Here is a 24,594-nt window from a genome sequence, read left to right as displayed (position 1 = left end):
CAGAAATTTATACATAGTCCCCCAATTTCTAGAGGCTCAAAAAGAATTTGGACAAGCTAACATGATTTTAAATATAAGGATTGTTTTTAATACTTGGATGAAAATCTGTTGCAGTCAATGAGTGCCTGAAGTCTAACATCCATTAACCGCTGCTCTGCCAAGCATTTCCAAAAGCCACAAGCAATGGCTGCTTGTTTTGGGGCTACTTTCTTTCCAGTTTTGTCTTTGGTGAATCAAAAGCGGCTCTATTGGGTTAAGATGAGACTTGGTCACTGAATGATGACCAACTTTAGGGTAGGGGATGTGCATAAAAATATGTGCAGCACTTCCGATAAAAGATAAAACCAAAGTTCCCATGCAAACCTTTAACCAAATATAATCATGAGAAATAATCAGCAATCAGATTGTATTTCTGTAGGTATGCCTGTTTACTGAACAGCAACTTTACAAACAACTGGTGGATTCAGTAACATTTTAACCCTCTTTAAGACCATAACATGTTATAGCCAAAAAGGATTGAACTTTTACTCTGTTTTACTCTTGGTTTGGTTCAGCATTCAGTCATTTTCAGTAGTCCATCACATCCTGGGATTTTAATCTTTAAATTTGTGCAGTATCTTATATAATGTTATTTAAGCCACTTTTGGTCAACTTCCTTCAGCACCGGCTTTTTAGCTTTGATGTAAGTTAGTCTTTTGCAGTGTTTTAACTCTGGTTTGATTTTAAACCTCACTGGTGGATTTTTGCAAAACCTAATTCTGAGCTGTTTCGGGGCCTCTGTGGTCCATGGTTTGCTTTTTTTAATGCTAAAGTCTGATTTTTCCAACTTCATATATTAATTTTTTTCTCTTTGAAACACTTCTACTTAGGACTACCAACTTCATATGAAGTTGTTTTTATTCATTTATTTTATTTTTTGTTCATTTTAGTCAGTGTGTGTGTATACATATATATATATATATATATATATATATATACATATATATATATATATATATATATATATATATATATATAGATAGATAGATAGATAGATAGATAGATAGATAGATAGATAGATAGATAGATAGATAAAACATCATCTCCCACATGTTGGTGAAACATCACAGTACACAGCATGGTTTCCTTTCCAGCTGTTTGACCTTTGACATCCATAAAGACTATCTTGGAATCAGTAATCAAAAATGGATCTCAAATTTATAGAAAATCATCAATCTTTCAAATACATATGAATAAGTTCCTCAACTGTAAGCAGTTATGATGTGATTTGATTGGCATCCTTCATGTACCCAGCACATTTTTCAGAGCCTTCAAGTAAATATATGAATAATCTCAGTGAGCATGGCTCATTGCATAGATTCTGTAAGAAAGACTGTTAATACCACAAAATCCAAGGACACACCAACAGCTCAAATTGAGCGTCATGAGTCTGTCTATTCAAATCAGGGTCACAATAGGGTGGGGGGCTTTAGCCTGTCCCAGTCGTCACTGGTAGAGCACACCTGGACAGGTTATCGGTCTGTCGCAAGACAGAGAGACGGACATTAAAGTATTTCTATTTAAAATTACTGCAAGCTTGCTACAGCTGTACGTATGACCATGTGTTCCTTTATTCAAAATCCACTTCTCGGGAACCTGCAGTTAATTATTTAGAGTCTACTTAAACAGACCTCACAAAAGGCTGATTTGGCTGGTCCAGATAGCATGACACCTTTGGGCAGGGATTAATGAAGTACATCTCCTGACCACCGTAATGTTAACAGTCCAGTGTGTACTCTTAAGTATTTTTCCCACACCTGAATAAAAAATACTGATATTTACGAATAACAGATTCAGCTGATGCAGCCTGATTCAACACTTTTATAAACGTTCAGCACAGACACACAGACAGAGAGGTACAGTTAAAAGATTATTGTTAACCAAGGTTACTGAACATTTACAGTATTACAGAGTCTGGCATCCTTTGCGTGATGTACACGTTACTGTAAGTTTCTCGCTGACTGTCAGGTGTAACAGGTGTGCCAGCAGGAAAGAGGCTCAATAAAACTGCATCCTGAGGTTTGTCATGCAGGATTAAAGGAGCCAGACTTTGTTCACACAGGTAGGATTATATTTTACACTGACCCTGGGTCAGTATGTGTATCATACAGTTTACATGATGCACTGGAGCTAGCACATATTATAGATGCATTGAAACTAATCTGGATATTTACTGTGAATCTGTGGCTGCAATTAATCATTTTACTGGTAACTTAATTAGCCAAGACAGAAGCTTATTTAGAAGCTGATTTGATCCTTAATGGCTGTGCAGTCATAATAACTTACAACACAGAAGGTCAATGTAGACCCCATACAACCAAATTAGACTAACACATATAGTATTAAAAACACAATCTACTACTGTATCTGAATGTGTGGTATTGGCACTGTCAGTTTAGGCCTAAAGAGATATGTGTTTAAAAAAAGACCACCTAATTTAAATATAATCATTACATACTTGTTAAAAGCTAACTTCCAACATATAAAGTTTCTTATAAGCAAACTGACCAGATCTAACATATGGCAGGGTTTATATGCAACATAATGTTTCTTATGATTCAACTGTGTAATTTAAGTTAATTCTTTAGAAGGACAAGCTATATTACTTGATTCTCAGTTATAAAGCCAACCTAGACGTTAACCATTTAACAGGCCACTTATGTGGATTATAGCTTTCACAACAAAACTTGTTTTTAAACACATGTTTTAACAAAATAAATACTATTGTTAATATTATTATTTAAAATGTAATTAAACAGAAAAGTGGTTAAATATAAAAGCAGTTTGCTTATGTTGTTAAATAAAGGCTAGATTTGACATTAATAGATGCCACAGATGTTCAAAAGCTGCCACAAAGCATTAAAAAAATAGATGTCTCCGAAAACGTCGGAGCATTTTTGTAGATATTTGATGTCTTGATAAATCGAGCAGATACTGGAACTTTACACAGCTACATTCTCGCCTGAAAATATCTTAAAAGTTTATTTTGTGACCCAGGAAATGTAATATTTAAAGATTTTTTAGCTGCGCTCCTCCGCCATTGCCGCGTTTGAGTTTTGGACAATTGCATTCTGGGATATTTAGCTGTACCACGTCCCTCGAAGTCCACCCAAGTCACGATACATGCTCGATAAAACGAGAGGAGCAAAAACACATCCCGGAAATTTTCGCGTTCCCGGCTTCATGTGTACTTTGAACTGGAACAGTACTTGTTCTCCAACGTATCACAAGTACACAAGTACACACAATTACACATAGACAGGCTCCGACAACTGCGGCCGACAAATGCGATCCTCCTTTTCCCTAAATTACCCTTTCTGGGTCACCAAATAAACCTTTAAGATATTTTCAGGCGAGAATGTATCTGTGCAATGCTCAAATATCTACTTAATTTAACAAAATATCACATATTTGCAAAAGTGCTTCAACGTTTTCGAGAGCTCTGTTATCCACCAGCGCGATAGCTGACCGGGAGGTCAAGGCTCTATTGACTATGTGCACGAGAAAATGCTAACTTCCTGGTTTGAGGCCGGATGTGGGGTTGTACATTTCCGGTAGCTTTACTTTGCTAAATCGCTACTGCAAAGATATACTCCAAAATCATGTCCAAAACTCGAAAATGGAAAGATTGCGTTAAGTTCCAAAGAGCAGAAGGTGGGAACACTCACCACTGTTGTGTCACAAAAAATCTAATGATAGATTTTGACGTTTAAAACCACTTAAGCCCCACGCCCCCATACGGGGGGCAAAAAGGAGGAGATCACGTTTAATCGGTTATAACGCGGGTTGAGAAATATAATAATAATGATAGTCCAGACATGTGTGGTATCCACAGAAACCTCAGAATCTCAGCTAAAATGTCATATAAACCATTTCTACAACCACCAAACACACTGAAAATAAGCCGCGATTAAACGAGCAGTTACGTAAATGCGCAGAAGTCCGCTAAACAAACAAAACCGAACCAGAAATTCTTCAGACTTCATGTAGCCAGTTAAAGATAGGCTGGTTAGCTCCCAGAGCTATCACTGACTCCACATACCAAGTTTCACCACGATCAGACCAAAATTCACTGAATTAGCCGCAAAAGAAGACCACAAAAACACACAGCTGCGCAAATGCGCTAAGACAGAAATTGGCTTACCGTCGGGATTTCCTCCATTATTTTCGCAGGTAGCCGGTAACCACGTGATTGACGTTTAAAGAGTTAAGATCAATCGGTTGTTTGCATCACTCAACACAAGCAGAACTGCATCACTGCAGCATAAGACACATCGTCCACATTCAGAAGCACATCTCTGTATAGTGACTGGTCTTATTCTTTAAACAGGCAAATGTTCAGCATTCAAACTACAGATGAACAACAGTCACAGATGTTTCCCGTTATGTCCACACCTACACAGCATGTTAACAAACCGTGAAAAAAGCCACACAAAAAATGAACGATTGCTGGTGAGGGTTTCTATACATTAGTATGTATGAAGGGTATGTTGTGACTTACCTTCAAAATTACAGTGGTCCCTCGTTATAACATGGTTCACCTTTCACCTCGCTGTTTTGCGGATTTTTTAGTGCAAGTTTTCATGCTTATTTTTACGTCACATTGTATCCTGCATCCTGATCGCTGCAGACAATCTCCTCCGTGACGTCTCTCCTGTACAGTACAGAATCGCTGCATCGATTGCTAGCAGTGTGACTCTGAAGTGCAGTACTGGATGTCCACGATGTCCACGCATCAAAAAACAAAATTGGCTACTTGATTTCACCTATCGCTGGTTATTTTTAGAACATAACACCCGCAATAAACGAGGGACAGCTGAGAAATATAACATTTGAATCCCTTTTCTCTTTTGCTCTGAGGCGTGGGGGAAAAATATCGACAAGTCGATGAACATCATTTACAGATATATTGGGTTAATGCCCAAGACATCTATAGAAATGTAAATCGCTGCTTGATTCATTCATTTGCTTAACTTGTTTTGGACTGTAAACAAGGCGCGAATAGGACACCGGAAACAAAGCTCCCCACAGGAGTTTCCGCACCGGAAGTAGCATATGCTAACGTGTACATAGTCAATAGAGCAGCCGAGCACAGCTAACTCCTGGCATGTCGTTTTCAACCCCCCTGTGGTCTTTTGCTACTCAGGTTAAACATGATATATATAGTTAGTTAGGGCTATGGATTGAAAATACCCCCCACACCCCACCCCTAACGGTTGCACCTCCCGAAAACTTTTTTCTAGGCTCTTATCTCACTTTTTTATTTCAAACAATCAACAGAAAATTTCACAGACATATTTTTATAAGATTTTTAGGGCTGTGGTGTTAATTTTTAAGTAACATGAGCCCAGCGGCAGCAGCAACGCTAGGCTAACACTAACTAGCTAGCAAGATTATAAACCTGGAGCTAAACTAAGAGAAGCCACAAAATCAGTTTGAATAAGAGTAAACATTTACTCACCAAGTCAGTGTATCAGGTAAAAATCCACAGCAATGACAATAATCTCTTGAGCTGAAGCTTCTCCGGGTTTGCTCAACATATTCCAGAAAAAATGCGCCATGAACATGCGGACTGATCCGTGCTAGGGAGGAGGACAGTAGTGACGTGGCATTTTCAAACCACATCGTTTCATCCTTCCGCACTGAGAAGCAACATTTTCAGCTTACTTAGCTTTTCTAAGTAAAGAAAACTCAAATAAATTGAGTTGATCAGGATTTTTGCATAAAAAGTACTGGTAAGTTACTTAAATTGAGTTCTAATAACAAATTGATAAAAACTGAGTTCTGCCTACTTAATATTTTTAATTAAACACAATATTACATTTTACAGTGTGGTAACTTAATTAGCCAAGACAGAAGCTGTTTTGCCAGGTGATGAAAAATGCTTCCAAAAAATGACTTGCTTAGAAAAATAAAGTCAGTAACATCCTCATTGTTGTATCATGTGAGTTGTGGTACAACTTGTTTTAGTAGCTCGAGAAAATTCCAGTTTTGACTTTTGTTTGGTTGAAGTTCTCAGTGTAACATGGCGAGTCTTGGCATGGTAACCAAACTGCATAGTTTTTGATAGAGGAACATCTTGTTTTCATCTTTTCCAAGTAAGACATGAGTCACCTGTTAAGTTTGTTGAAATCTTTAAAGATTCAGATCTAGCCGTTGAGAGAGTCACATAGTTGGAAAGTTTCTCACCTATTTAACCAAACCAAAGTCAAAGCTGTGTCAACTCGAGGACGCAGTGCCACTCCTTTTGAATAGTCTGTAATCCAAAAAGTGTCATCTTATTCAAGGTAACAGCTTAATTTTTAAATACTTTTAGAAACTAAAATGTAATTAGCTGTGTGTATGTGTGAGAGGATGCCACCCATGTGGCTCCTGAATCAAACAGTTGCCAGACTAGAACTGTAGCTGCAACTAAGGCAGCAAAAAAGCCAAGCTAGGCATTTACATATAAATTGTTTTAACACACTTGATCTTTCTCTGTTTGCTATTTATTTTGCTCGCAGACAAGCTTTAACATCAAAACACTAACTCTGTTGCTCAGGTTTGCTACTCCAGCCTCACAACAAAAAAAACATTTTGGGAGGAAGAAAAAGAGGTGAAAGAGTATGACATCCAGTATAGTCTGACATCTCAGTTACAGAAACACATGCACAGCAATAAACTTATTCCTTGGTTAGATGTTGCTCCAAAAGAGCATACCCTTTTTTCTGCATAGAAGAAAAAAACTGCCCCCATCAAAGTTTCTGTGAAGCGATACTGGTGGTGAGGTATTTACCAAAAAAAACAATGTTTGGACACTCCTAGCATAATGGACTGGTTTTTTGACGAGGCTCTCACACAAACACAGAGCAGAGGATGAAGCATCGCCAAATATGCTTCCAAACCAACATCTTTCCAAACCAAACCTGGAACATATGATGAAGCATATCTTGCTTTTGGCTTCACCTGCACAACAGCTGTCGTTCCAAGTTAGGTATCCACGACAGAATTCGTTCCCCCTGCACCAGCACATGCTGGTCTCTTTAAATCACGGACAAACAGTATCCCAGCATCTTGATTTTTAGTTCACAAACACTTCTTATAATGACTAACTACTCCTGAAACTTTGGAGGTTTTAGCTCTTTATACAGTAAAGTTACAGGAGTATAAAATAATTATCAGAAAAAATACCCTTCGTTTGTTAAAATAATTCCATCCGATACTACGTGAGAACAATAAATATATAATTTTCTGTTGTAAACCTCAAACTGAATGGTAATGTAACGACACTCATTTTTCACTTTTTCACAAAACTAAGACATCACTACTTCCACATCTAATTGTCTGTAATGGAGGCGGAGTAAACTGGATCCGCACTACGTGCCCAGCGAATGCTCCTGAGGCAGGGGGAACAAATTTTGCAGGTGATACCTACTTTGGCGCAACACTGATCCTGCTACAATTTGTTCCCCCGGTTCAAATCACAGGCAAACAGTATCCCACAGCTCTTTATGTTTTTAAACCCATTTTGCACAGAGAGACATTTTTAAAAAAATGTATCGATAGCAGTGTTGAATATTCTTACACAGTAGAATAAAACAAACAAACAAACCATACGTAAAATAATTACACCATAAAGATGGTTTGTTTTTCTCTTATTTGAAAGAGGTGGTGGTTTATTTGTTGCAACCTGTAATTTATTGCAATTAACTTTTCTTTGTTTAATTGTTTACAAAACATTTGAGGTGTGGAGTAAACTGCGCGTGTGGTTGGAGGATGTGTTTGTGCGGTGGGGGGTGGGGGGTGTTGCTTGTAAAACAAAGGGGGGCATAGCGAAAAAAGTTTAGGAACCACTGCTTTAGGCAGTATCATTACAAGTGTCATGGTCTGACCAGCCCTGCTGGGCGACCTGATCATTTATGTTTGTGTTTAGTTTGATGGAGCCGCGCTTCCCCGGAGGCAGGTCCGCCGACCCGGAAGTAGCTCCGTTCAGCGCTTCGGCACACCGCCGATTAATTATCATTCACCAGCTGCCGTGAATTATCCACCATCTGACCCCGGTGTATTTAACACGGTGACCAGGCTTCAGTCAGCGCTGGATCATTAGACTAAGCTCGTTAGTAGTGTTTTGATCGTGTGCTCTTTCCAACTCGCTTTCGGATTGCTGTTTACTCCTTTTTTGTCTTTCGCACCAGGAGGTGGAGAGGAGAACACAGGAGCTGGGTGAATAGACCACGGGGGGCCACAGCCGATGGATTTCACTGGACTGTTATTGTTTCACTCTGCAAATAAATTCACTGTCTTATTGCAAGGAGATCTGCGCTCGAGTCCGCTTTTTCCACACACCACGACAGAATGATCCAGCCACCCACGGACTCGGCAGACTCCGATCTTGTTAAACGGGAGTTATGTGTCCAAGCAGACCTTTTGGACCGCCATGAGAAAATGTTGCATCACCTGGTGAAAGAACAGAGCACTCTGCTCCAGGCTGTCTCAGACATTAAAGGTATGTTGCAACATACACCTGCAGCGGCAGCCAATATTCCACCTACCTTGCCTCCGCTAAGTGTGGCAGCTGCCTGCCCGCTGCCTCCCCCTCCTCCACCACCGGTACGTGAACACACTCTTCCTATGCCTGAAAAGTTTTCTGGGGATTTGGACAAATGTGGGGGTTTTTTTGACGCAGTGTGCCCTGATTTTCCGGCAGCAGACACGTGCTTATGCTACAGACTGTGCTAAGATCACTTTAATTGTTCAGTTATTGACGGGCCAGGCTTTGAAGTGGGCTCAAGCTGTCTTAAGCACCAACCCAAATGTTTCCTACCCAGATTTTTTGGCCAAGTTTAAGTGTGTTTTTGATAAAGGCTCCAGCCCAGAGACAGCGGCCCACCGTATGTTCTCCCTGAAGCAGGGCAGGAGTGTGGCTGATTTCTCTGTAGAGTTTTGGACCCTGGCAGAGGAGGCGGGCTGGGAGGAGAAGGCGCTTAGAGGAACTTTTCTGAATGGCCTCAATGAAAGGATAAAACGTGAGTTGGCCACCAAAGACATGCCTACAACTTTGAGTGCCCTTGTTGATATGTGCATCAGGTTGGATGATCACATGCGGGAGTTCGGGGGGCAGTCGGAGGAGTCTCGTTGCCCCATGGGGTCCTCGAACGCATGGGGGCATCCTGTTCCCTCTGAATGGAGAAAAGCTGAACAGGAACCTGGAGATGACGAGGAACAGCCTATGCAGTTGGGGCGAGCAAGCTTCAAGACTGCTAGATGGAGGAAGAAACGCCAAACGGGTGAGTGTGTTTTGTGTGAGAGAAAGGGACAGGTTGTTGATAGTTGTCCAGTCCAGTCTAAAGAACCTGGATCCTCGGTGTCAGTGAGAGTATTATCTGGTGCTACTAAAATCATGTTGCCCCATCTCAGTTGCCCTGCGAAGCTTATTTTTCTCTCGCGCACTCACCCGTGCGAAGCCTTAATAGACTCTGGGGCTGAGCAAAGCTTTATTGAAGCATTTGCTAGGGAGTTAGAGATCCCATTAATTGCATTACGGGAACCTTTAAGAGTGTCAGCCTTGAATGGGAAATTACTTGCCGAAGTGACTCACTGTACTCAGGAGATCCAATTGGTACTCTCCGGCAACCATGTTGAGAAGATCAGTCTGTTTTTATTCAAAGCCCCTGAAACACCTCTGGTATTAGGTTATCTGTGGCTACAGCAGCACAACCCCCAAATAGACTGGTCTCACAGCTGCGTGACAGGGTGGAGTGTTAAATGCCACGAGCTATGTTTAAAGTCGGCAGTACCTAACATCACAGATAATATCCCAGCAGAGGTTTCCACGACCCCTGACCTCTCTAACGTTCCCAGCGATTATCACGACCTTGCCCCAGTGTTTTGTAAGGACCGAGCACTGTCGCTCCCACCCCACCGCCCCTATGACTGCTGTATTGATCTTCTTCCTGGAGCATCCCTGCCTACCAGCCGTTTGTACAGTATTTCTAAGCCTGAACGTGAGGCCATGGAGCGTTACATCACAGATTCCCTCGCATCAGGTATTATTCGGCCCTCCTCGTCTCCCCTCGGGGCGGGATTCTTCTTTGTTGAGAAGAAAGATAAGACCCTGCGCCCCTGCATTGACTTTCGGGGGTTAAATAACATAACTGTCAAGAACAAGTACCCCCTCCCGCTGCTAGCCTCCGCATTTGAGCTCCTGCAGGATGCCGTTATTTTTTCTAAACTCGACCTCCGCAACGCCTACCATCTGGTCTGCATTCGGGAGGGGGATGAGTGGAAGACTGCGTTTAACACTCACCTGGGGCATTTCGAGTATCTCGTCATGCCATTTGGCCTCACCAACGCTCCAGCGGTTTTTCAGGCCATGGTGAATGATGTCCTTCGGGACTTCATTAATCATTTTGCTTTTGTCTATCTGGGTGACATCCTCATTTTCTCCAAGTCCCGTGCAGAACACATTAAACACGTGTGTCTGGTGCTGCAGCGGCTACTAGCAAATCGATTGTTTGTGAAGGGCGAGAAGTGTGAGTTCCATGTGCAGTCTGCCTCTTTTTTGGGCTTTATTGTGGAACAGGGGCGACTGAGGGCGGATCCTGCGAAGGTTAAGGCGGTGGTGGAGTGGCCGGAACCCAAGAACCGGAAAGCGGTCCAGAAGTTCCTGGGGTTTGCCAACTTTTACCGACGGTTTATCCGCAACTTCAGTAAAGTGGTGTCCCCTTTAACCCACCTCACCTCTCCCAAACAGCAGTTCCTGTGGTTACTGGCGGCACAGCAGGCCTTCGACCAGCTGAAACGCCTGTTTTCTTCTGCGCCTGTTCTCATCCAGGCGGACCTTACTCAACCATTCGTAGTGGAGGTGGCTGCATCGGACTCTGGTGTGGGGGCGGTGCTCTCGCAGCGATTGGAAGGTAAATTACATCCGTGTGCCTTCTTCTCACGTCGTCTGTCTCAGGCCGAGCGCAACTATGATGTGGGGGACCGAGAGCTGCTTGCTATCAAACTGGCCCTTGAGGAGTGGCGTCACTGGCTGGAGGGGAGCGAGCACCCCGTTCTCGTTTGGACGGATCACAAGAACCTGGCCTACCTTCAAGCGGCTAAACGCCTCAACGCCAGACAAGCCAGGTGGGCCTTGTTTTTCACCCGTTTCAACCTTGTCATCACTTACAGGCCAGGCTCACGCAACACTAAACCCGACGCCCTCTCACGTCAATTCTCACCGGTGGGGGATGCAGAGGACAGAGACAAACCCATCCTGCCTGCTTCCTGTATCGTCGGGGCGGTTACCTGGGAAATCGAGAGGCTGATCAGAAACGCCCTGCAGCAGGACCCTGACCCTGGGTCTGGCCCGGTGGGCCGACAGTATGTCCCTGTGGCCGTTCGGGGCAAGGTGATCCATTGGGTACATACGGCAAAATTCTCCTGCCATCTGGGTCGACATCGCACCCTTAGCTTCCTCCAGCGTCTGTTTTGGTGGCCCTCCCTCGCCAAGGACGTCCGGGAATATGTGGCTGCCTGCCCTATTTGTGCTCAAAACAAGGTGCCAAGCTCCCCACCGTCGGGCCACCTGCGACCGCTCCCCGTCCCTAAACGCCCATGGTCGCACATTGCCGTGGATTTCGTCACAGGACTGCCGCCCTCAGCAGGTAATACCACCATACTCACAATCATTGACCGCTTCTCCAAGGCGGCGCATTTTGTGGCCTTGCCCAAACTTCCCTCTGCCTTGGAGACGGCTCAGCTGCTCACACAACATGTGTTCCGGCTACATGGCGTTCCTCAAGATGTTGTCTCTGATCGGGGTCCCCAGTTCACCTCCCAGGTGTGGAGGGAATTTTGTTCTGAGCTGGGGGCCCGAGTCAGTTTGTCGTCTGGTTTTCACCCTCAGACTAATGGCCAGGCTGAAAGGCCTAACCAGGAGCTGGAAGCGATGTTGCGGTGCGTTGCCTCCTCCAACCAGTCCTCCTGGAGCGAGCATTTGGCCTGGGTGGAGTATGCCCACAACGCTAGCACCTCGACAGCCACAGGGGTGTCTCCCTTCGAGGTGTCCTTGGGATACCAACCCCCACTCCTTTCTGTCACTGAGGGTGAGTTGGCGGTTCCTTCAGTGCAACATCACATGCGGCGTTGCCGACAGGCATGGCGGACTACCAGGGCGGCATTGCTCAGGACAGCAGAGCAGAATGAGGAGCTGGCGGACCGTCATCGCGTTCCGGCTCCTGTTTACCGTGTCGGGCAGCAGGTATGGCTCTCCTCTAAAAACATCCCACTGCGGACTGAGTCTAAGAAACTTGCTCCTAGATTCGTCAGCCCGTTTCCTGTGCAAGAGGTCCTCAATCCTGTGACTGTGCGTTTGACCCTCCCTCGCACTATGCGGGTTCACAATGTGTTTCATGTGTCTCAGGTGAAACCGGTCCGGACCAGCCCGTTATGCCCACCTTCCAGGGCCCCGCCACCAGCCCGGATTATTAACGGCGCGCCAGCTTACTCCATAACACGTATTATGGATGCTAGGCGTCACGGTAGGGGCTTTCAATTTTTGGTGGATTGGGAAGGGTATGGTCCGGAAGAGCGCTCTTGGGTGCCGCGGTCCGCGATTCTTGATGATGGCATGGTGAGAGAATTCCGCCGTCGGCACCCGGACAAGTTTGGTAGGTCGCCGGGAGGCTCCCGTCAAGGGGGGGGTACTGTCATGGTCTGACCAGCCCTGCTGGGCGACCTGATCATTTATGTTTGTGTTTATTTTGATGGAGCCGCGCTTCCCCGGAGGCAGGTCCGCCGACCCGGAAGTAGCTCCGTTCGGCGCTTCGGCACACCGCCGATTAATTAACATTCACCAGCTGCCGTGAATTATCCACCATCTGACCCCGGTGTATTTAACACGGTGACCAGGCTTCAGTCAGTGCTGGATCATTAGACTAAGCTCGTTAGTAGTGTTTTGATCGTGTGCTCTTTCCAACTCGCTTTCGGATTGCTGTTTACTCCTTTTTTGTCTTTCGCACCAGGAGGTGGAGAGGAGAACACGGGAGCTGGGTGAATGGACCACAGGGAGCCACGGCTGAGGGATTTCACTGGATTGTCATTGTTTCACTCTGTAAATAAATTCACTGTCTCATCTGCGCTCGAGTCCGCTTTTTCCACACACCACGACAACAAGACTGAGTATACATTTTCACTGCTATGTAGATGACACCCAGATTTATCTATCCATTACGTCAGCAAACAAACACCAATTAGTTAAACTGCAGCAATATTTCAAAGATATAAAGTCCTGGATGATCTCTAATTTTTTACTTCTAAATACCATATAAAACTGAGATTATTATACTCAGCCCTAAAAATGTTAGAAATCTAACCAGGTATCTAACCAGATAATTACTCATTACCTTGGCCTCCAGTAACAGTGCAAGGAATCTTCGAGTCTTGCCCTCTGGAAAAAGGCTCAGATCCATCAGGTGCAAAACTAACAGACTAAAGAACAGCTTCTTGCCGTGGGCTGTCAGAACTCTTAATGCAAACTAAGAGTGTGTACAGACTTACCCAACACATCCACTCTGACACTGCTGTTGATCATCTATGTGCAATATCTCAGTCTTTCCATGTTCTCTGCAATATTTTTGGCTCATGTGCAATATCCTTGGTATGTGCAATATTTTTCGGTCCTGTGCAATATTTTGGTCCCAGTAGAACTACCATCTCCACCCTAAATGACCATAGCCCCTCCACCCTTATTTATTTATTACATTATACAACTGTCCTTGTATACAAACCCACAATGTTTCTGTTTCAATGTTTATTACACATACACCATGTATATAGTTTCACTCACATATATGTATACATATATATTGCTTTTATTTTATTTTACTTATTTATATTATTTCTTTCCCCCCCTCATTGTATATTGGTTTCTCTTCTTCTTACTTTTGCAGCTTTGTGGTCCAGCTACCCAATTTCCCTGTGGAAGAAATTGCACAATGACAATAAAAAGCGCTAAGTCTCTAAGTCTAAGACTGTATCACCCCATTAGAGCACTTCACTCTCAGACTGCAGGCATTTAAAAGTAATGCTGCTTTGCAAACCTAAGCTGTGCTGCCATGGTCTTTTCTACTGGCACGCTTCCAAACAAACCATACTCATTCAGTCTTTTGCTGATTGTACTGTCATTCAATTCAATTGAATTCTGTTCACTTCAGTTCAGTTTTATTATATAGCTCAAAAATTGCAGCAACAGTCACCTCAAGTTACTTTATATTGTACGTTATATTGCTTTTCCTCATAGTAGCCATCCCTCAAGAGTTTCTCCATTTGAAGCAATGCATTGTCAGTCCTTTTATTGAATCAAAGACCCTACCATAATACAGAGAAACCCCCCCAAAATTAGACAACCCCCTTTTAGCAAGCACTTTGGCGACAGTTCCTTTTAGGAGGAGGAAAACTCCAGAAGTACCAGGCTCAGGAAGTGTCAGCCATCTGCTGCCAGCTGGAGGTAATGGGAGGAAGAGAGGACAAAAACATCCTGTGGAGGAGAGCGAGAGATTAAGAATAACTATTGTTGTTATAATGTAAAAACTAAATGCAGAGACAGTGAGTGAGAAAGGTGACTGAAGAAGAATCACTCAGTGCATCATGGGAGTCCCCAAGCAGCCTACACCTACTGCAGCATAAGTAAGGGAGGATTCAGGGTCACCTGGTCCAGCCCTAACTATATGCTTTAGCAAAAAGGAAAGTTTTAAGCCTGATCTTAAAAGTAGAGATAGTGTCTGTCTCCCGAATCCAAACTGGAAGCTGGTTCCACAGAAGAGGGGCCTGAAAACTGAAGGCTCTGCCTCCCATTCTACTTTTAAATACTCTAGGAACAACAAGTAGGCCTGCAGTGTGAGAGCAAAGTGCTCTAATAGGATGATATGGTACTACAAGGTCATTAAGATAAGATGGCACCTGATTATTTAAGACCTTGTATGTGAGGAGCAGGATTTTGAATTCAATTATGGATTTAACAGGGAGCCAGGAGATAAAAAAAGAGAAGTCTATTCACAGAAAATATTTTCCACCATGTAGATTCTCCAGTCCAAAGGCAGCATTTTTCTGCTATGTTAACATGTGTCTGTAAATCTGGAAAGCTTCATTAAAGAAAACACCATAGCTGCTTTTATGGTTTTATTGTTTTTATTTTATTGTATTTATGTTTTAATTATTAAAGATTTCGATTGACAAAATTCTATAACAAAACATGATTTAAAAAAAATAAAAACTCGAAATACTTCAATTCACTTCCTGGAATTGTTTTAAAATGATTTTTGCTAATGACAATTGCAAATGTATTATCCCCTCCACAATATTCAACATACAGTCAAAACTTAAGAAAGTATTGAAAATGAAACCAGTTATTAAGAAAATTTTTAACGAAAGGATAACAAATCATCTTTGACAAAAAATATTTTGTGTCCAAATGTTAATCTGCTCATTGTTTCAACTGTTGATGTATTTGATGTTAACGGGGGCGGATCTAGAAGGGTGGCATGGGGTGGCAAGTGCCACCCTAAAATGATCCCTTGCCACCCCAAGTGCCACCCCAGTTTTGCATATGACAGTGTTGTTTATTAAAATAAGTTGTGTAGTTGTTTTGTTGTATAGTTATTTTGTTTTGTGTGTCAGTGAGGGCACTAATGAATGTCACAAAGGCACATTTGCAACGTAAACACTAAGTAGAAAACCAGCGGAGTGATACACCCCCTGTTGTCAGGCCTGCAGGTTTATCCCTGTGCTGTTCTCATCTGTCTTTTGGTGGACAAACTTGTTTTTTTTTTTTTTACTGTGACACATAATTTGTAGATGACACCCAGATTTATCTATCCATTACGTCAGCAAACAAACACCAATTAGTTAAACTGCAGCAATATTTCAAAGATATAAAGTCCTGGATGATCTCTAATTTTTTACTTCTAAATACCATATAAAACTGAGATTATTATACTCAGCCCTAAAAATGTTAGAAATCTAACCAGGTATCTAACCAGATAATTACTCATTACCTTGGCCTCCAGTAACAGTGCAAGGAATCTTCGAGTCTTGCCCTCTGGAAAAAGGCTCAGATCCATCAGGTGCAAAACTAACAGACTAAAGAACAGCTTCTTGCCGTGGGCTGTCAGAACTCTTAATGCAAACTAAGAGTGTGTACAGACTTACCCAACACATCCACTCTGACACTGCTGTTGATCATCTATGTGCAATATCTCAGTCTTTCCATGTTCTCTGCAATATTTTTGGCTCATGTGCAATATCCTTGGTATGTGCAATATTTTTCGGTCCTGTGCAATATTTTGGTCCCAGTAGAACTACCATCTCCACCCTAAATGACCATAGCCCCTCCACCCTTATTTATTTATTACATTATACAACTGTCCTTGTATACAAACCCACAATGTTTCTGTTTCAATGTTTATTACACATACACCATGTATATAGTTTCACTCACATATATGTATACATATATATTGCTTTTATTTTATTTTACTTATTTATATTATTTCTTTCCCCCCCTCATTGTATATTGGTTTCTCTTCTTCTTACTTTTGCAGCTTTGTGGTCCAGCTACCCAATTTCCCTGTGGAAGAAATTGCACAATGACAATAAAAAGCGCTAAGTCTCTAAGTCTAAGACTGTATCACCCCATTAGAGCACTTCACTCTCAGACTGCAGGCATTTAAAAGTAATGCTGCTTTGCAAACCTAAGCTGTGCTGCCATGGTCTTTTCTACTGGCACGCTTCCAAACAAACCATACTCATTCAGTCTTTTGCTGATTGTACTGTCATTCAATTCAATTGAATTCTGTTCACTTCAGTTCAGTTTTATTATATAGCTCAAAAATTGCAGCAACAGTCACCTCAAGTTACTTTATATTGTACGTTATATTGCTTTTCCTCATAGTAGCCATCCCTCAAGAGTTTCTCCATTTGAAGCAATGCATTGTCAGTCCTTTTATTGAATCAAAGACCCTACCATAATACAGAGAAACCCCCCCAAAATTAGACAACCCCCTTTTAGCAAGCACTTTGGCGACAGTTCCTTTTAGGAGGAGGAAAACTCCAGAAGTACCAGGCTCAGGAAGTGTCAGCCATCTGCTGCCAGCTGGAGGTAATGGGAGGAAGAGAGGACAAAAACATCCTGTGGAGGAGAGCGAGAGATTAAGAATAACTATTGTTGTTATAATGTAAAAACTAAATGCAGAGACAGTGAGTGAGAAAGGTGACTGAAGAAGAATCACTCAGTGCATCATGGGAGTCCCCAAGCAGCCTACACCTACTGCAGCATAAGTAAGGGAGGATTCAGGGTCACCTGGTCCAGCCCTAACTATATGCTTTAGCAAAAAGGAAAGTTTTAAGCCTGATCTTAAAAGTAGAGATAGTGTCTGTCTCCCGAATCCAAACTGGAAGCTGGTTCCACAGAAGAGGGGCCTGAAAACTGAAGGCTCTGCCTCCCATTCTACTTTTAAATACTCTAGGAACAACAAGTAGGCCTGCAGTGTGAGAGCAAAGTGCTCTAATAGGATGATATGGTACTACAAGGTCATTAAGATAAGATGGCACCTGATTATTTAAGACCTTGTATGTGAGGAGCAGGATTTTGAATTCAATTATGGATTTAACAGGGAGCCAGGAGATAAAAAAAGAGAAGTCTATTCACAGAAAATATTTTCCACCATGTAGATTCTCCAGTCCAAAGGCAGCATTTTTCTGCTATGTTAACATGTGTCTGTAAATCTGGAAAGCTTCATTAAAGAAAACACCATAGCTGCTTTTATGGTTTTATTGTTTTTATTTTATTGTATTTATGTTTTAATTATTAAAGATTTCGATTGACAAAATTCTATAACAAAACATGATTTAAAAAAAATAAAAACTCGAAATACTTCAATTCACTTCCTGGAATTGTTTTAAAATGATTTTTGCTAATGACAATTGCAAATGTATTATCCCCTCCACAATATTCAACATACAGTCAAAACTTAAGAAAGTATTGAAAATGAAACCAGTTATTAAGAAAATTTTTAACGAAAGGATAACAAATCATCTTTGACAAAAAATATTTTGTGTCCAAATGTTAATCTGCTCATTGTTTCAACTGTTGATGTATTTGATGTTAACGGGGGCGGATCTAGAAGGGTGGCATGGGGTGGCAAGTGCCACCCTAAAATGATCCCTTGCCACCCCAAGTGCCACCCCAGTTTTGCATATGACAGTGTTGTTTATTAAAATAAGTTGTGTAGTTGTTTTGTTGTATAGTTATTTTGTTTTGTGTGTCAGTGAGGGCACTAATGAATGTCACAAAGGCACATTTGCAACGTAAACACTAAGTAGAAAACCAGCGGAGTGATACACCCCCTGTTGTCAGGCCTGCAGGTTTATCCCTGTGCTGTTCTCATCTGTCTTTTGGTGGACAAACTTGTTTTTTTTTTTTTTACTGTGACACATAATTTGTGGGGCATCTCATTGCGAAACCTGATTGTTCTCTCATTTTGGTTTTAGTAATATTTTTAAATGGTTGTACAAAATGAAAAAACGGCAGGTGTATTGGCTGCATTTTTAGATAAATAGTTGTATATGTTTACAAAATGTACAATTTATATTTGCATTTCAAGTTATAAAAATTTACTCAACATGTCTGTGGGTTTTTCTTTACAGTAAAAAATACTACCAGGATTTTAAGTTCTTTGTGTGATTTCAGATCAGTAATACTAATGCAGTATGTCAGTGAAAAAAAACAACTAAATTCAGTTGAGCTGAAAAGAATGATACCAAACAAGGCAAGGGGGAAAAATAAAATGAAACAATTTGAGGGTGAAATACAAACGTAAACTCTAAAGGAGTCAAAAATGGCCGGTTGTATTTCAGACCTCAGAGGGTTAATCCAACAAATTATGAAAAATTAGGTTTAAATTGTTGTTCATGACAGTGCAGATTTCTGACATTTTGTGTAATTTAAGCTGTAACAATGTGAGTGTTTTCTAACAAAAAACAGTGAAACTTAAGTTAGACTTGTGTTTGTAAATGAACCGCCCCATGTTGTGTAGCTTTCTGGATTTTATACTTATTGGGCTACATATTTATTTATTATACAGGCTATACAGTACATAACATCAAAACTCACATGTTTTATGTAACTAAAGTGTGTAATTATGTGGACTACAGACAATAATTAAGTTATAGACTATATTTATATGAAAAACATGTATACTTACTGCATTTGAATCATTTTAACCATATGTAACCACCTGCATATGTGTTTGGGGGAAAAGCCTTGATTTTGCCACCCCATTTGATTTCTTTTCCACCCTCATGCCACCCTAAGAAAATTTCTCTAGATCCGCCCCTGGATGTTAACACAGCACAAAGCTTTAATAATAATGTTTTAAAGACATACTTTCATTAATAAAGTAAAGAAATAAGGATTTCCCATAAAAGATCCTAGGTATAAGATATATAATATTCCTTGTTTAATTGTTTGCCATAAAGGAAGAGTTCTGATTTAAAGTATTTAAAGTTTGTACTTACGCAAAGTACTTGAGTACATGGGTTGAGTTACATTTTAGTGCTTCCAACAAACATATGGAGCAATGCAATGAGAACACAGAGGGAGGTGAAGTGAGTGAAGTGGATCAAATTTTCACCACTGCAAAACACACTGTCACACACATCAACGTTAGGAACAGGGGCAGGGGCAGTGGTAGGGACAGGGACAGGGGCAGTGGTAGGGACAGGGGCAGGGGCAGTGGTAGGGACAGGGGCAGGGGCAGGTGGTACAAATGCTGAACAATTAAAGCTCAAGTCGCTGTCAGTGCCTGTAGAGGTGAAGGAGACAAAGCCTGGTTCTGTGTCGGTGATGGTGTCACTGATCCATTTCTGGTACTGGGACACACGAGTGTAGACTTCAGGTCTCAGAGGTCGGGCGCAGCCGACACTGAAACTCACAATTCCAATTTGGATCCAGACTGAACCTGTTTCGATCATGAGCGCTCCCCCTCCATCTCCCTGTGAAAACAAATAAAGTTGATAAAAGAACGACGTTTACCTCTTAGAGGTTGACCTGTTCCTGCAGCATCCAGTCTGTGGAAGAATGACTTGACTTTATAGCATCTAATGTAAATAATTTTTAAAAGACAATAATATTATTAATTAGTCTTATTGTTATTATTAGACAGTATTAGTAATATAGAAGTAGTTTTAGTATTGAAGAAACATATGACATTTCTGATTTCATTTACATTTTTAGTAATGATGTCCTCAAATATCAATAGCTGTGAAGTCAATTTACTTCAGTTTATCTCAATTGTAATTAATTCAATCCTTGTTGAATAAATGAGTCAAAATCAAATGAAATGAGCCATCATTCAAAGAACATTGGACATTTCATCAAAGCTGGCATGTTTATCAGCAATAATTATGAACATGTTGAAAGAAAAACAGTAAAGTGACTTAAAAAAACAAAACATTACATAACATGAGCTCGTCCCTCCAGCTTGGAGTCCAGTGCAGATCATGTTCTCTGTAATACTGGAGAACGTCAAGTCTTCATAGTAACACTGGCACTCATTGTTTCCCACTACTGGCACATTTGCCTCCTGCAGGATGTTGGGGAACGTGAGGTTACCTAATTTCAGAGACATTTCAAAGTTAAGGAGTTGTAAAGGAATCCTGAGTCCTTACAGTGAGAAAGCTATGACTGCTCTGCTACTTGGTACCTTTGAACTTACTCGTTATACCAAAGCCAGTGAGCCAGGTGTTAGTCCCAGCATAGAAAGTGCTGTTTTCTGCAGCTAAGCAGATTGGCTGAATGTAGTCTGTGAAATTCACAGGAGTGGACAGCTTCAGCAGACAAATGTTGTTTTTGAGGGTCAAGTTGCTGTAGTCAGGATGGCAGATGATTTTATCAACTCTTAGACCCACTACAGGTGGAAATGGACCTGTCAGATTCTGGACGCCCAGAAACACAGCTGTGTCACCGATCTCTTGACTTAAAACAAAAAAGAGAGGAAGTTCTTTTAAACCACTTCATTTGATTACTGAAAAAAAAGAAATCTCCATGTTTTTTTAACCCCCCCCCCCCCCACACACACACACACACACAGTTTTAACTGTTTTAACCTAATCGGTGATTAAATTAGCTACACCCCTGGCCATAACTTGAGCAATACCATGTATTTATGAATGCAATTAAACTGCTATCAACCATGAATAATTCTCATCACCCTCTTTACCACTTACTAGGCAGTGGAGTAGCCTCTCTAAAATTGCCCATATGGCAGTGAAGCTGATTCAGCTCAGCTCGCATTGATGCAACAACTCTCTCCAATATAATGCATCTGTCTGCCCGTAATTATTTTAAATTCTGATTTGCTCTGGAGAATTTTTTTTTTTAATAGTTAACTTTAAAATTATCAATTTGCAATATTATTTGAAAGATTGGCAATAGCAGTCATATCCAACATTATCCTCATCATCACCAACAGTGTAAACTTCCAACAGTGACTCACGGTGATATGCACTGAGCAGCTGTCAGCACCCACTGGTCACTGATGAGGGACCCTCCACACTTAAACTGCTTAAAAACAGTTATAAAGGCCAGCCAGGGCCAGTTTACTGGGGTTGTAGCTTGACGGTCAAGGACTTTGATGGTTTTTACAGCCTTTTTAACATAAGCTGGGAAAAAAAAGCCACAACATTAAAACCACTCACAGGTCAAATTGAATAACATTCAAAATCTTGTGCCTGCTGATTTTTTCATAATCCTGTATACTTCAGTGTTTCTCTTGTTAGAGATCAATTCTGGTTTTAGCCACAGTTACTTTGGTGACAAATGATGTTGGCCGATGCCAGATGTCAAAGCTAGATAATAATTTGCTTCTGTAGTTTAAATAGATAAATTAAATATTAAAAGAGAGACAGAGCACATTTTCTGTCACTGAAACAAAATAGGTTATTACAGTACTGTCTGCTGTAAAGCTTGAAATGTGAAGAAAGTGTAACATTGCTTTTGTTTACTTACTAGGCTGCTGTGAATGACAGTCTGAAAATTTTAACAGAAAAAACATCCATGTTAAACAGTTTATTGTAGATGAGGACTTGTTTTTGTGAATATGTGCCAAAAACAAACAAAAAACCCGTTTTTAACATGGACCTACTGACCGACCTACTACTCAGACATTTATTCCAATTATTGTTTATTCCAGAACTGCTAACATTCACTTTGTCAAGACTTCTCTTTTTAGATCTTGTTGACAGACCTGCAGTAGCAACAATTAAGCCAATCTCACCACAGCATTTCTTACCCTTAATAACCCTTAAACATCATTGTGTAATGTGGTGTGAAGGAACATATTGTAACTGAACCTTTCCTAAACCTCACCAACTAGTTTTGGTGCCAAACTGAGCAACAACCAAAACAAACAGGATATGATCCACAGCCTTCACAGTCGACTGATGACACGATATGTAAAATTACAATTTAATACAAAATATTCTAAACATGAGTGTCAACATTATGATAACTATCCAAATAATATTTAAATATGTTCTTATTTAGAAAGTTGCAAGTTAACAATAATCATCCAGATAATGTTAATTATTAACCAGTGAGTAAACATTTTTGTTAACAGCAAACTAAAACTCCAACAGTTAACTATCAACTTACTTGTTATTATTTGTATTTACTGAATTCAACACTTCCAGTGAGCACATAGTTACTGTACTGAAATGTTTTAATTAACTCTTGAATTAAAATAAAAAATAATTTAATTGCAATATAAACACTATATATAATATATATACATTTAATATGTGACTAAAGAAAATCAGCCATTCTTGCTCACCTTTGCATAAGACAATGATCATCACAAAGAAACAGCACACAAACCTTTGGAAAGCCATTTTTAACTGCCCCCTTTTTCAGGCTGTCTTTGGCACTAAATACTGATGTTCAGCTACACCCACGTCTTTACTTGGAGACAACCATGCATAGAAACCTGAATCAACATCAGGTTTAAAAACAACAACAACAAAAAATGTAATCAAAAGGTTTAGAGACGCTTAGTTCACGTTAGGACAGTGACACCATTTTTCTAATTTTGCCTTTGTACACCATCACAGTGGGATTTAAATCAACCAAGTTGTGGCTGAAGTGCTGATGTTTAGCTTTAAATCAAGGGGTTTAATCCAGTGTTGTCACTGAATGATGACCAACTTTAGGGTAGGGGATATGCATAAAAATATGTGCAGCACTTCCAATACAATTTTTGTAAAATAACAAAAGCTGTGTCATTGCCCAGTCAGCTGTTGATTTAACTATATTTACCCCAATATTGTTCAAAAGATAAAACCAAAGTTCCCATACAAACCTTTAACCAAATATAATCATGAGAAACAATCAGCTATCAGATTGTATTTCTGTAGGTATGCCTGTTTACTGAACAGCAACTTTACAAACAACTGGTGGATTCAGTAACATTTTAACCCTCTTTAAGACCATAACATGTTATAGCCAAAAAGGATTGCACTTTTACTCTGTTTTACTCTTGGTTTGGTTCAGCATTCAGTCATTTTCAGTAGTCCATCACATCCTGGGATTTTAATCTTTAAATTTGTGCAATATCTTATATAATTTTATTTAAGCCACTTTTGGTCAACTTCCTTCAGCACCGGCTTTTTAGCTTTGATGTAAGTTAGTCTTTTGCAGTGTTTTAACTCTGGTTTGATTTTAAACCTCACTGGTGGATTTTTGCAAAACCTAATTCTGAGCTGTTTCGGGGCCTCTGTGGTCCATGGTTTGCTTTTTTTAATGCTAAAGTCTGATTTTTCCAACTTCATATATTAATTTTTTTCTCTTTGAAACGCTTTTACTTAGGACTACCAACTTCATATGAAGTTGTTTTTATTCATTTATTTTATGTTTGATTCATTTTAGTCAGTTTATACATATCTATCTATCTATATATAGATAGATATGTATATGTATATGTATATGTGTGGGCATTAATGAAGTACATCTCCTGACCACCGTAATGTTAACAGTCCTGGAGTGTTTACTCTTAAGTATTTTTCCCACACCTGAATAAAAAATACTGATATTTACGAATAACAGATTCAGCTGATGCAGCCTGATTCAACACTTTTATAAACGTTCAGCACAGACACACAGACAGAGAGGTACAGTTAAAAGATTATTGTTAACCAAGGTTACTGAACATTTACAGTATTACAGAGTCTGGCAGTCTTTGCATGATGTCCACGTTAGTGTAAGTTTCTCGCTGACTGTCAGGTGTAACAGGTGTGCCAGCAGGAAAGAGGCTCAATAAAACTGCATCCTGAGGTTTGTCATGCAGGATTAAAGGAGCCAGACTTTGTTCACACAGGTAGGATTATATTTTACACTGACCCTGGGTCAGTATGTGTATCATACAGTTTACATGATGCACTGGAGCTAGCACATATTATAGATGCATTGAAACTAATCTGGATATTTATGGTGAATCTGTGGCTGCAATTAATCATTTTACTGGTAACTTAATTAGCCAA

At 40.7% G+C, this 24,594-nt stretch overlaps 1 protein-coding gene across 2 annotated transcripts; it reads right to left on the bottom strand.

The window, feature by feature from the left end:
- Positions 1–19,306: 19,306 nt before the first annotated feature.
- LOC109197627 (chymotrypsin-like protease CTRL-1) lies at positions 19,307–23,023 on the bottom strand. 2 transcript variants are annotated; one of them, XM_019353143.2, is made up of 6 exons: positions 22,893–23,023; positions 22,070–22,090; positions 21,558–21,723; positions 20,766–21,037; positions 20,520–20,674; positions 19,307–20,055 (listed from the first exon to the last, which is right to left on the bottom strand). In XM_019353143.2, exons 1-6 carry the CDS (start codon positions 22,948–22,950, stop codon positions 19,606–19,608), a joined length of 1,122 nt encoding a protein of 373 aa, XP_019208688.1. In that variant the 5' UTR covers positions 22,951–23,023; the 3' UTR covers positions 19,307–19,605. The 2 variants fall into 2 exon arrangements, with proteins under 2 accessions (XP_019208688.1, XP_019208689.1); XM_019353144.2 differs by having other exon boundaries at positions 19,308–20,055; positions 20,778–21,037; positions 22,893–23,005.
- Between the last annotated feature and the right edge of the window lie 1,571 nt (positions 23,024–24,594).

Source organism: Oreochromis niloticus, linkage group LG3 (genome assembly GCF_001858045.2).
Source record: "Oreochromis niloticus isolate F11D_XX linkage group LG3, O_niloticus_UMD_NMBU, whole genome shotgun sequence".
In the NCBI taxonomy this organism is placed as follows: domain Eukaryota; kingdom Metazoa; phylum Chordata; class Actinopteri; order Cichliformes; family Cichlidae; genus Oreochromis; species Oreochromis niloticus.
Note: the sequence above shows the minus strand (reverse complement) of the source record. Positions and strands in the feature narration are given on the sequence as shown.